The sequence below is a fragment of the Hyposmocoma kahamanoa genome, unplaced genomic scaffold (assembly GCF_003589595.1).
Source record: "Hyposmocoma kahamanoa isolate Upper Pololo Valley unplaced genomic scaffold, ASM358959v1 265, whole genome shotgun sequence".
Lineage (NCBI taxonomy): Eukaryota > Metazoa > Arthropoda > Insecta > Lepidoptera > Cosmopterigidae > Hyposmocoma > Hyposmocoma kahamanoa.
This window is the reverse complement of record NW_020653767.1, coordinates 224460-238257: the sequence shown is the minus strand read 5'-3', so window position 1 is coordinate 238257 and position 13798 is coordinate 224460. Positions and strand designations below refer to the sequence as shown.

Sequence of the window (13798 nt, the reverse complement as noted above, 5' to 3'; positions counted from 1 at the left end):
TCAATTGCAATTAAAATCAATTGCAATTAAAATCAATTGCAATTAAATCAATTGCGGCGCGTCGCAATTGATTTAATTGCAATTGATTTCAATTGAATTGATTTTTTAATCTGATTGAATTATTGATTGAAATTTAATTGATTAACGCCCAACACTGGTTATTGAAATAAAGAAGACCCCGACTCCCCGAAAATTACGAAGACCCATAACTCAATGATTAAATACTGGGGGGCCTACTATAAACCTTTCCAAAAACATTCTTATTTCAATGTAAGCTTAAAGGAAGCTTATTATAATATTACTCATTATCGTACCATGACAAACCTATCAACCATGTAATGTATTATTGCTAAAGTGATTGAAAGAACCAATGATTTCCCAATATTGTCTATTCCTTATTAAAAATAGGAAAGAAATAACGCTATATGAACTATATAATGCATAAATACATCTCTTTATTTTTTGATGTTCCGAATCATCTTATCGTAGTATTGTGGTTAAGTACTTAATGTTATTTACATTCAGAGAATTTTAACTGTTAAAAAAGGAAAGTATGTAATAATAAAATCTATTAAAATTACGTTGTTTTCAATTACATATATATTTTTTCATGAAGAAAAATAAATAAAACAAGCAATTTGATAGTCACGCTGTGAATTCGGAATTATAGTCTAGTGTCAACTGTTAGTGTCGCCTAGGAGCGTATAGATGTCGCTGTCATAATTTTACGAAATAAACATCGCGTATTTTTTTTTAATGAGAATTTATTTCCCACTACTAAAGTCAAAGTCAAAGATTATTTATTCCATAAGTAAAATAAATTTACACTTGTAAACGTCACAGTTAAGCTACTGCTCGTTCACTACGCTGACCTCCCTGAGAAGAACGAGCAAGAAACTCTAGGGATTGCTCTTTTCAAATAAACTTAAATGCTATGGAGTACACTTTGAATCAAATTTGTGTGGATTCTGGAGCCGTGTCGTCTTTCCATACATCTTTATCTAACACGTAGTCTTCATTTTTGTAATATGATTTTTCGATCAAAACATTTTTAATGTAGTTTTTAAACTTAGGAAATGATAAACTTAATATATGCTCCGGAATCTTATTGTAAAAACGTATACAGTTCCCCATAAAAGAGTTGTTTACCTTGGTTAAACGAAATCGTGGTATCATGAATTTGGACTTAGGTCTAAGGTTAATATTATGGATATATTCTTTCTTATTGAAATTATGTGTATTTTTACGGGCATATAAAATATTTGAGTAAATGTACTGAGATGCCACAGTCATGATACCAGTCTCCTAAACTTTTCTCTGAGAGAAACCCGAGAGCCTAGACGGTACACAGAACGAATCGCTCGTTTTTGCAATACCCCACATGAGAATCCCATAGGACATTATACTATGGAAGTAACTAAAGTAAACTAGTCTAGCAGTACTAACATCGGTAAGCTCACGCATTCTGCGGACTGCGTATGCAGCGGAGCTTAATCTGCTGGCCAGGAAAGATATATATATATATATAAATAAAAATAAAGTACTATTAACATTGACTTACAATTATATGGACGTCGGGTCCGCGCTAAAAAGTGTCCGCACTTGTAAGGCGCTAAAATCGTATACAGAGCGTCAAACTCCGCTTTAGTCTTCATTTGTTCTACTGACAGCGCGATACTGCGATAACATTACAATTTAAATTTCGAATAGGTTGACTTGGGACATTTTTTTCGTGGTTTTTGTATTAGACCCGTCGTCCATTTATTTGTAAGTCAATGACTATTAAATAAAAAAATAAATAAAATCTTGAAGAGATTTATGTAAATAAATAAGTTCAACTTAACTTTTAATCATTACAAATCAATGTTTTTTTAAGGCCATAAAACTGAAAATAATATTGTTTCCATTGCATCCGTGTAACTATTTTAAGATTGCTAAATTTGACATAAGAACAATATTACTTTAACGTTAAAGTCGTGTCATAGTACGAACTAAGTGAATGAATAGTCGTCACAAAGCTGCCAACAAAACATCACAGTTTTAATATTATAATAAGCTTACTTTAAGCGCGTCATGGTACGAAAAGTCAACGTAAGGTGAAAGTAATATTGTTTTAAGAGGTTGTGGTAGTTGGACGCTGAGGCTGGCGAGAGTATACCCACCGGGGTCGCAGTAGGCCACGACGTAGGGCTCGTCGGCGGCGGCCAGCAGTGCCACGGCGGAGTCGGCTCGTACGCGCTCGGCTCCGCACACGCCCGCCGCGCCCAGCAGGTACGCCCACAGCCCGTCGCCGCCCGCCCACACCTCGAACCTTCACCATTCAACAAGTCATTCGCTTCGGGCCTCACTGGTTCTACATGCTGATTTCATTCAAATCGGGTAGTCTCGAAATCAGATGGGTTTCCGAGCGAGAAGATGAACCTGAGTCCTATTATATCTTTCTAATTTGTGAGTTAAATCTACTATTGTTCCGATTTGAAATGTCAAAAGTTTCCGATCGACCAGTTGTGAATCGCGTTATGCGCCTCGACTCGCTTCGGAAGAGACGCAGTTTCCGATCGGGAGAGGCAATCAAAATTAAGCTGCTAGTCCGAGAGTTTTCTTGTCTGAGATCGGGCAATTAATAATAACCATCAAGGTTACGGAATGTACTCGTCAAATAGACGAAAAGGAAGAAAGAAATATTTATTCGGCTGTTTACAAACATACAATAATATTTTTTTAAATTAATTTACTCTTCATTTATTTAACTTAAGGCTAACACATGCAGGTCCCCAGCGATTCGCTCTAAGAAGTATTTTTTTTAGTTTGCTTTTGCATTCTCCTTCCACATACGAATCATAATCTAATTTCCGGGTACCGTAAATATTATTCACTTTAAGGAGCACATATTTCTTAGTATTTAAGATTCTTAAATTGTTTGGTCTCTGGTAAGCAAATAAATTTTGTACATAATTAAGTTCATTTAAAACAGACAACTAGACTTTATTACAAACGCTCATTATTTAACAATGACTGAACATGATGGAAAAAAAACAATTAAAACCATTGACTTACAATTATATGGACGTCGGGTCCGCGATAAAAAGTGTCCTAACTTATAGGGCGTTAAAATCGTATACAGAGCGTCATTCACGCTTTAGTCTTCGTTTGTTCGACTGACAGCGAAGCAAGCAAAATTAGACAGTACTGCGATGACATTACAATTTAAATTCAACGTTTTAGCTTTTTCATATTCCTTTACATGTCACTACGTTTAAATAGGTTAACTTGGGACATTTTTTTCGTGATTTTTGTATTAGACCCGTCGTCCATTTATTTGTAAGTCAATAAATAAAACTAACAATATTATCCGAAAAGGCTAGCCAGCTCAGCTTTATGGTGGGCCTCTGGGCCTCAGAACTGGTTTTCAGCAGAAGCCTCAGAGGATGGCTTTAAATACTTGTTAATGACAAGTGAGTAGCAAGGATTTAAATATTTCTCATGGATCGTACATTTCCTGGTTACTGAGAACGCCCTGGCAAATACATCTTCGATTTTTTTTTAAGGAAATTTTGGGTCAATTATCAGGCATCATTTTATTCAGTCATTATTTTTATAAGTCATTTTGTAAGCAAAGCATATTATTCGTGACCGTGAAACAAAATGTACTATGTTACGTAATTATTAGGTATTTTTGTATCGTAACACTCGCTATTATAAATTAAATAAAAAATTTATATCGATTCCAAACATAGAGAAAGAAGAAAGAAACGGAATCTTTTTATATGTTATCATGACATTCATAAATGTCATTTACTGTAATTCGTAAAATTTTTAAGTTTACTGCTTTTTGTTTACGTTTTTTCTAATTCTAAAAAAAACGAAGTAGAATAGATGTAGGTAACAAGGTCAAATTTGCACCGAGCGTGTGTCGCAAGACGTTAAATGTCAAAATCTCACCCGTGCGGCGTGGGCACGGCCGCCAAGCAACGGAGCTCCGTGGCGGCGCCGAGCTCCGACAGCACGAAGCTGCCTTCCGCCTCGGGCCGTGTCGACGTCACCAGAAACAATCTAACGCAATGGACAAAAAATACAGGTCATTGTCATTGTCTCCTAAATCGCTACTAACTTGCCTTTTGAGCACCGAATGAAGTCTGTGTAAACTAGCCGATCTGGAGTCAGGATTTGACTGATATGGTCCCTGTATAATCAAAAGATCGGGTTCCGTACCCAACGGGCATAAACAAAACTTAGTAGAAGATACGAGACTGTCTCTTAAAAAGTCATAGCGTGTACACCATTAGTTTGGATTCCCATTGGTTACGAGTGGCGGGAATAACGGCCTTTTCCAAGTAGTTCTCTTTTGGTAGACTGTTTCTCTCACGTACACCACAAAACCCCGATACAAAGCAAGAAAGAAGAATAATTTATGCCGATAGATGTCATTATTTAATATTTTATAGCTTTTACACTTGAGCGGTTGTTTGGTGAAGTCTACTTGACAAATACAGTATTTGATTGAGATGGTATTAGCATTATCAACGAGTTATTATATTTAATACGTATTTTGAAATGTAAACTTATTTTTAATTTACCAAAGAACATAACGACGTTCCAATTTACGCTACAAAAGGTTTGCAAAATATTGTGACAATATGCATTTGAAATTACGTAAGTTTGCTGTGACCCGCCACAAGATAGCACTGCAGCGCCCACGCATTAGATTCTGCACTATCGGTAGCAGAAGCAACTTACTGCTTAGTTCCAATTGGTATCGCTAGATGGCGTCGGCGACATTTAACATCGAGCAGCAGTTGCACTTACCGCCCGCAAGAGAGCGCCACGGCGACCCGCTGCAGCTTCTGCAGCGAGAGCAGCGCGGCGACGCCGGACGGCGCCCCGCCCACCGCCTCCTGCACGCGCACGCTCCACGCCAGCGCGCACGTCGCCACGCTGCCAGAACACGCACTCGTCAGGCGCACTGTCTCCGTTCATATGTCGCACGAACCTTTCTTTAGTCTTAGACATTTTTTACGGGACGTAATTAATGACGGGACGAATCTGTCGTGAGTTGGTTATTAAGGCGTGTCGACGCCTAAACTTTAAATGACAAAGACCTGAGGGGCACTGCCAATGCGCTTGTCACCCTGATGTAAGTAGAGAAGTGCCTGTAATTTCACCGGCAAACTTATCCTTTAAAACCGGAACGCGGTAATGTGAGCCGTGTGAGTACTACTTGGCGGTCGTAATGCTCAAATAGGTCAGTATTGTTTTCTCCGAGCGAACTCTTACACAAGGAGCCCTACTGCTACTATTATAATTTCCACTTTGTATGGCTACACCGCGTCTGCATTGCGTATACTAGCAGGTGACGCGCGTTTACGGTTCCATTGAATTTGTGAACGTGTGAACGCGGCGCTATAAAATACATTCATAATTCAGATATTATTGGCAATATTTTACCATCCTTCACAAACTATCGATAAAATTGTCGACAACTACATGACTATTTCAAATTGTATGAAAACCGGCAACCCCGCATCACACTTGCTCGTAAATGGTATGGTTGACTACAACGCCCCAAATAAATCCCACGGGCCTTTTTCCATTACAGCCAGCCAGGAAAACCTGTATTCCAGGTCACCAGGCTTCCAATCTGCAGATGAGCAAATAAGATTGTAGCACTGTAGTTGTGATACAGGAGAAAATTTTATCAATTGTATTATATCCGTTTTATAAGAAATTCACAGTCCCATTAAGCAATTTATTAATATCATCTTCCAGCTGGCGCTGATGATGCCGTATACTCACGAGTAGACGGAAACGCGTCCCGCGGAGTCGCCAACCCACATCTTGTTGCCCACGCGGCACATGGCCGTCACGACGACACCCTCCACGCCGGCTGATAACCGAAAACGTTGTAAGACTTCTATACTCGATAACAGGCAAATTGTTTAATCTCTATAATTTTATGATTATTAAAACATAGAACATTTTTTCGACCCGATGGGACTTGAACCCTCGACCGTACTGCACCGTAGTTTTGCACTTACCAACTGAGCTACGGGTCAAGTTATCGAGTTGTCGAAATTATCTTACGTGTTTTTATTAAATATCGTTGTACTGGATTTTTCGGAACTCTACGCCGCTAGTGACATCTAGTGAGAGATTTTAGAACCTTCTTCGCCGCTGCAAAATTTTAGGGGGTCGGCTTCGAGCCGATGAGAAAAAGCTTTACGCCCATACAATAAGGGTTCGTTACCGCTCAGACGGTCGCCGGCGGGCACGTTTAAATAAAACTTTTTCTGACCGACTTAAGTGTAATACTCAAATCTTTTATAATAAGTAGTTTGAAAGGTATTAACAATTTAATAATGGCATACCTTCTTCTCACTGCCATTAATAACGTAATGGCAGTGAGAAGATAAGAATAAAGGAGCAAAGCCCACCTGGCGGCACCCTGAGACTGTACTGGTGCGTGAAGGCGGTGCCCGTGCACAGCAGCGTGTGCACCCGCTCCGGCTCGCTGCCGTACCACACCTCCCAGCCGGCGGCGCCTTCCTCTGCGCAAATTTTACGTTCCAATGTCAAACTTGCGCTTAAAACAATGCACGTGAGATTTTGTCAAGAGTATGGAGTCCTTTTTAATAGAAAATCCGTTTTAGACATTAATTAATATTTTTAGTTATGCGCAAAAAAGAAAGATTTCTCTTCCCTAAATTAAAGTGACAGCAGTCATGATCTGTCTGCTAAATTTTAATTCAGTTTTCAATTTTTTTTTCGTTAATAATTAAAATAGTTGCTTCGTGGTTAGTAAATTGTATACATACATTGTACTTTGACATTAGAAGAATAACATAATTAAAATAGATATAAATATATTTTGACATAAATATTGAATATTTAGACTAATGAGTGACATGTCTTTTAGGCAAAGCTATGTTGTATTTTAAAACATCCAACACATGACACCGTGCTGAAGTCCTGTAGGTACAATTAGGGCACCAAATTTGCTAATAACCTAAACTAAAACGATATCCAGAATCAAAATCAAAATCAAAATAATCTTAATTTCATAGGTAAGCATTATTACACTCGAAATCGTCACATTGGTTAACCTTTACCGCTCATTCGTAAGGCAGACTCTAGGGTTTGCTCTTTGTAAACAACATTTGTACGCATTCAACTTGCAGAAATGTAAGTCAAATGCACACTTACATTAGAATAAAAAAAAATCTGCAGCCATCGCGATATTGCCTATTCTCAAAAAATTACGTAATATAATTATTTTGAAACAGAATAGCAAAATTGGGAGAAAGAAATCCGTTACTTTGCAACATTTTCGTGTCTTGTTCCAACGAAATTAATTTTCGGTTTGAGTGAATATTTATATAAAAATACAGTTGAAACGCGTTACTTCCTTGTGGAATGTGATGTTAGAATCTATTTTATGTTTGTCTGACGTATTTTTACACTCATTTACCGCACATTTCGTCATTTTTAGCTAAAATTCTTAAGCTGTTCGCGGTGCAAGTTGACCTTGAGCACTGACGGCCCGCCCGCTCGTGTAGGCCAATTGGGAGCGCTTCAATTTGCCTCACTTAGTGTGTGCGGGCTAGGTATCTATGCGTTATTATTCTAAGGTTCTCACCTTCTCCTGTTTTGAAGTCGGTTAAAAATACATTAATTTTAAGAGTAAACAAGATAAAAATTTAGATATGCATAATAATTTCCACGGTAGTTTTAGTAAGGTAATGTCGGTCGTTAGTGATTGAATGAATTAATGCCATCACTGCCATTCTATGGCCACACTACTGAGGCTCAATGGCTGTTGCAACACATATACATACTCATGGACCCTAAGTAGACCAGCGCCATCTACATCAATTGCAAGAAACAGATGACAAGAAGATGATTTACGGACAAACATCAGCCGGTTAGTTCGGGGCGATGTCAAAAGATGCGCTCTCCATGCCTATAAGAAGACCGAACAGCAGCTCCCGCACTCTTTCCCAACTGTACCTACCTAAAGTACTTTTTTGGCAAATTGTCTGTACCTATTAAAGAGAAATAAAATTTAGCTTGTACGAAGAAAATAATAGAAATCATTGAACGATCCAAAAACAACGCATTCAACTCACCAGAACTTGTAGAACGAACAAAAACAATTGCCATTACAACTAGATTTTAGCAGAATGATAAATATTATCATAATTACTATACGGTCTCAGTGGAGTCTCAACGGAATTACATCGACTAGTACTTTCAAGGACAAGGGCCCTGGAAGCTGTGCAAGAAGAAACAAGACTGACCGGTGACGCCTTTGAGCGGGGCAGCGGCGGCGGCCGCGGCTACCCGGGCGGCAGCGGCGTCCTGCAGGGCGGTGAACTCGGGCGCGGCGGCCACGGCCACCAGCGCCGCGGCGGATGGCCGTAGCGATGGCGCGCCGCTCCAGCAGCGGCGCATCGCTTCCAGGATGCAGCAGGGGAACTCCAGGTCCTGACATCACAGCGGCGTAAATACCTTACAGTCCTCAACATATCTGAACGATCCAAGTGCACTTTTTGATGATAGTTCATTATCCACCCGATATACGCGTCACTTATATGCATGTGAAAAAAGTTTGCTACTAAGAAGCAAATTTTCTCCCACTAGTCTACCACCGCTCAATGATGGTCATTCAACTTTATTGATTCCACTGATTACTCGAAGAAAATGTCAGTGGTCAGAAACAAACTAATCAGCTTCCACTTCGGCTAATTGGCTGATCTTTTTAAAAACAAAAACGCTCCTTTTCAGTTTCAATCTAAATTGCACTTTAAATTAAACACATGTTAGGGACATTTTTCCTAACCAACTTTAAAAAAGGAGGAGATTCTCAATTCGACTGTATTTTTTTGTATGTACGCGATTACTCAGGCATTTGTGAACCGATTTGGATGGTTCTCTTTTTGTTGGAAAGAGGGTTCGTCAGTATTGGTCCCATTTAAATTTAAAGAAAATATTCCACCTCTAAGGGTTGAATAAGGTTTATTGGATTTCAACCACTGTCCGTTAGCCATTTTCAATAAAACTTGGTAAATAGATGTAATTCGAAGACGGTTTTTTTAAATAAAAAAGTTATTAAATGGAACAATATTTTAAAGGTACAGACAAAATGTGACCTGTCTACAATATAGCTTGTGCACGGAAATCCTACAGCTAGTGTAGACGCAATTATTTACCCGTGGTGAAAGAGTGGGCCTGGCGCCGTCCAGGACAGCTTCCTTGACAGCCTCGTGGCCCTCGAACGGCTGGCGCAACGTCACGATCTCGTACAGCAGCATACCGTATGAGAAGCAGTCAACCTGGACATAGAACGTCATCATGACACACGATGATCATGTTATTATAATTTTTTATTGAGATGGTAAACTTATTACCCTATACGGGGCGTAAAAAGGCTATGGGACATGAGGGAAGGGCTTTAAATATTGTAGATAGGATTTTATGTATTTTTGAAAGTAAGTAATATTACATTTAAGTTTTATTGGATGTCAGGATGTTCCATCACAATGATTTTCTATTATTTTTTGTGAAATTACTCCACTAATTTGTTATCATTATTAAACAAAGATTGAACACTTAGAAAAAATTTCACTTCGATCCGGTTGGATTCGAACCAACGTCTCCCAGCACACCGTGCCAGACGCTGAGTTGTGAGTTGCGTTATTTGAGTTGCGCAGTTTGCGCTCGACCGAAATTCGGTTGGAGCGCCAGATGAACGTATTTTATTCAGTTGCTTTTTAAGCGTTTATACCAAACTGACCCCTTCCCTCACTCCTACCTCCACCCGCGTCAGCCCGTCACACGATGCGACCGAAAGTCAATCGTGATTACGCCCGTGAGTCGGCAGATAACTCATTTTGCGTCGTAGCGTGAAACAAACCGTACTTTTATATGAAACCGAATGCAGCGCAAACTACGCAACTCAAACTATGAGACTCACAACTCACAAAATTACGCTCGTCTGTTCTCACACGAACTAAAGGACCTAACGAATTTTTTCATGCGTTTGTTGCAGATGTATGTCAAAGGCATTTAAAAAGCTCCTTGCCTCGTATCGAATTGACCAAATGTGAAAAATAAAATCATGTGTTTTTATGATACTGATCAATAGGGTCAATTGTACCGACGAATTCCTTTTTAAGTAAAATAGCACCTTAAATTAAAGGCTACGAGGTTGATTTGTTCTTGTTAATTCCGTAAACTTTAGTTGATAAAAGGTTTTTTATTTATTAAAGTTAGATTTAATGGATGTTTAACTGTTACAATATTCAAATTTACATTGTTTCCGTTTTTCTTCGACATTTCTCTATCAAAGTTGAGTAGGGCTGTACTAAGTCGATGTTAATTTAATTGATACTTAATGTCAAACGCTTATTTATTTTATATTCTTTTTCTTTTTGTTGCACTAAATGTGTTTTTTAATAATACCAAGTGAGGAACGAACAAGTCGTGCGCCTGGTTGTAAACGACACGCCTATCCATAGCACTGCGGTTACAGTGCCACTCAGAGCTTTAAATCGCTAAGGTCTGAGGGGCACTGCCACTGCGCTCGTCACCCTGAAACATAAGTTGACAAGTCCCATGTGCCTGTAATTTCCGGACCCTTCAAACCGGAACGCAGTAATGCTCGCATTGCAGCTTGGCGGCAGAAATAGGTAAGGCTGTATTGTTACTAAAAATGTGTGTGTGTGTTTTTGACAGATCGTCAAATGAGAATAATAAAATAATAAATAAATAAATAAATTTCTTTATTTCCTCCACAAAATATAGATATAACCAACGAACAAATTTGATCTTATGAAATAGCAATTTGTGGAGACTGGTGCCTAAACTAGGATACCCTGTGTTTTAGGTCACCAGGCCTCCACCTCCAGTAGATATGTGGCCAACATGGGTATTTAACAAAGTTTATTGTATCAATTTTTTCGGCGGAACCCTTGTCCATATCTTCACGACCTCACGACGAACGTCACGAAACGGATGCCTATTTAATGTAAAAGTAAACAGAAATGATGGAGGGCCATTAACTTTGCCACAGTACCTTCTCGTTGTATTCTTCTTCCCCGTTGTAACGCATGATCTCCGGCGCCATGAAGCCCTCGGTGCCTCCGAAACCCTTGGTTCCCGAAGGTGGCGCCAGGCGGCTGATTCCTGAGGGCAATGAACTAGAGTTTGGAGGCGCTCCATGGCATTTGCTTTAGCGGCGATGAGAAACTAGCATTTGGGAGACGAGGGTGCGGGGATGCGGGGAGGGAGGGTCCGTACCGTAGTCCCCCAGCTTGACGAGCACGTCAACCGTCGCGGCGCTGCGCTCGGCGGTAGCGGCGTCTTGCGGGCTCGGCATGGACCACACCAGCACGTTTTCGGACTGGAATTTAGTATATATATTTAATGTGATCGATTGTATAACTACAACTATAATAGCTTTAGCCTGTCGCTGTCGTACAGTTGAGGTGCTTTAAGTGGAGTGTGAAAGTTGCACTAAAAACGGACGTGGTCCATGAGACTCTTTTCTTTATGATAAGAATAAGATATCAGAGCTTAGTACGTGTATTGTACAGTGAAATTGTATTGTTTATCACACTAAATACTGTTACTGACGATAATTAAATTATAAATTAATTTGAAATAAAATGTTACACATGTTGCTATAATATTAAAATAACACAACTGGTCATGAGCGTTTTAAAATACGTATCGCGCCATTTAGCGAGAAAAGAAAAATCTTTTTATTTCAGGTTAACTGAAATAATTTTAAGAGGAAAATGTTTGTTAATAAATAACAAATGTTTTTTCCTCTTACTCGAGCAAAATATACAGAATAGATTTTTATTTCGCGAACTGATAGGGGAACCTATACTAAAACTTTTATAGTTTTATGTACCCACATTTATTTCCTTTTATATTAAGAAACTTCTCATTCATAGTGTGTTACAAAAAAGGTCATGTTTTAGCTTCATAAAAAAATTGGAATACCAGTCCGAGTCACCACTTTAACTTAAATGTGACAGCATCGTTGGTCGAATACGTCAGTGACGGCGGGGAGTAGTTTAACATAGAGAAATAAGATTTTTTACGGCTATTAACTTTGCTATGGGTGAAGAGGGAAGTGGTCACCTTCAAGTCGCGGTAGACGATCCTCCTGGCGTGGAGGTACTCCAGCGCGCGGGCGGTCTGCAGCGCCAGCGCGCGGGCGGCGCGGGGGCCGACGCGGGCGCCGCAGCCGCGGTACTGACGCAGCACCGCGTCCAGCGCCCCCTGTTTGAGTTGGGTTTATTTGCCGTGGCATTTACGGTTCGTCGGTTCTTGAACTTGAGTCCCTGACCTCGATAAACATTGCTCTCCCGTTCCAAATTTCAGGGCGTGACTTTGAGCCATGGGGGAGGTATGCAAAATTAAATATCATAATAATATTTTTTATTCATTAACACACAAAAGGAATTTAAGAGGTAACTGAGTCACAAATACGAATGTCAATTCAGATTTATTTTGAATTGTTTTTGAAATATCGTTCAAGGAATAAACAAGTCTGAGACCGGTGTGACTGTCACGTATGTTATGTCGAAAAATGTAGCATTTTTTACAGTTTACAAACACAATTTTTTTCTAGTTGTACAAGTCTGCATGAAAGTACCAAATGTCAAGTGATCGTGTTTTGCTTCCAGTTACGTTTCTCTCGCTCTCTCAACTGAGCCAATGTTTGTATCATTGATAAAGGTTGAATAAAAAAAGCAACATTTTTTTTATTTAACTGAATTCGGGCCAACGTCTGTTGCTTAACCGCGGTTAGTGTACCACTTGAGACAGACTTAGCAAGTTTCAAGTTTCTCTCCGGGGCTTTTTGTTGGGAGCTACGGTTAGGCAATAAACGCCGGTTCGTGGTTAGTCGGATCGGGGGTACTTTTCTTTGGGTTTGTTCGATCTTTTGATCTCGGTTAATGTCGCTAATTCGTTTCTTTCATGACCTACATTCGTTAAACGAAAATTCCGAGGGGGTGCCGGCTCAAAAGGGGCGACACTGTAAAAACCAGTATCTGTATACGTGGAAAAATAACTTTTCAATATTTTCTTGGGTTTGGGCTCATGCGGTATCGTCGTAGCGCTTTAGTTACTTACTCGGGGATCAGAGCCTTTATTTTTTTTCTATTAATTAATTTAGGAAAACATACAGTTTTATAGAAATCTTCTAAAAAAAATACATTAAATAATTAATGGACCAGGACCCTAATTTAGAAGTCTTCGATATTTTAAACGAATCGTTCGATTGGATATTGTTTTTGAATCGAAGGGAGTTAAACGTTCGGCTCGGATGGAGTTAGTCGGTGAAATGGATTATAAGAGAAATTACGATCCTTATATATACATTTTTAAGACTTTAGGTCTAAAATATTGTATTAGTCTTGCATAAAAATAAATGAATAAAAACCAGACTTTATTTCATAATAAGAGGCTCGAATGTTAAACTGCCGCTTCGTAAACAATAGGACGTTCGGTAACTTCATTCGACAACTGTCAACACCGCCACAGTCGAGGGGTCGTCCCTCGGAACGCGGGTAACAGTGGAACCGTCGAGAGCCGAGCGCGTCTCGTCGCGCGGAGCAGACGCACCTGCGGCGCCAGCGCCAGCAGCAGCGCCAGCGGCGCGGCGCACACGGCCAGCAGCGCGGCCACGTGCGGGTGGCGCAGCGGGCGCAGCACGGCCAGCTCCTGGCGCAGCGCGCAGTAGGCGCGGCAGGCGGCGGCGCGCGGCTCGCGCTCCCAGCGCGCC

At 40.0% G+C, this 13798-nt stretch overlaps 3 protein-coding genes and 1 long non-coding RNA gene across 4 annotated transcripts in view; all 4 read right to left on the bottom strand.

The window, feature by feature from the left end:
• LOC113228995 overlaps positions 1-5010 on the bottom strand; it is a 9685-nt gene extending 4675 nt beyond the window's left edge. Inside the window, exons 1-4 of the mRNA XM_026462462.1 lie at positions 4991-5010; positions 4807-4935; positions 3943-4053; positions 2163-2311 (exon numbers count right to left, since the gene is read on the bottom strand). Coding sequence (XP_026318247.1) covers positions 2163-2311; positions 3943-4053; positions 4807-4935; positions 4991-5010 — 409 coding nt within the window. The remainder of the gene's footprint in view (positions 1-2162; positions 2312-3942; positions 4054-4806; positions 4936-4990) is intronic.
• Positions 5011-5686: 676 nt separating this feature from the next.
• LOC113228994 (leucine-rich repeat serine/threonine-protein kinase 1-like) lies at positions 5687-8448 on the bottom strand. The gene is made up of 3 exons (XM_026462461.1): positions 8295-8448; positions 6432-6545; positions 5687-5884 (listed from the first exon to the last, which is right to left on the bottom strand). Exons 1-3 carry the CDS (start codon positions 8446-8448, stop codon positions 5790-5792), a joined length of 363 nt encoding a protein of 120 aa, XP_026318246.1. The 3' UTR covers positions 5687-5789.
• A 757-nt stretch (positions 8449-9205) lies between these two features.
• On the bottom strand, positions 9206-11370 carry LOC113228989. Its single transcript, XR_003310369.1, has 3 exons — positions 11296-11370; positions 11072-11181; positions 9206-9329 (listed from the first exon to the last, which is right to left on the bottom strand). It is a non-coding gene; the product is annotated as an uncharacterized LOC113228989 (long non-coding RNA).
• Positions 11371-12015: 645 nt separating this feature from the next.
• The window catches only part of LOC113228993 (leucine-rich repeat serine/threonine-protein kinase 1-like), a 91589-nt gene continuing 89806 nt past the window's right edge, over positions 12016-13798 (bottom strand). The window contains exons 2-3 of the mRNA XM_026462460.1: positions 13639-13785; positions 12016-12288 (exon numbers count right to left, since the gene is read on the bottom strand). Coding sequence (XP_026318245.1) covers positions 12016-12288; positions 13639-13785 — 420 coding nt within the window. The remainder of the gene's footprint in view (positions 12289-13638; positions 13786-13798) is intronic.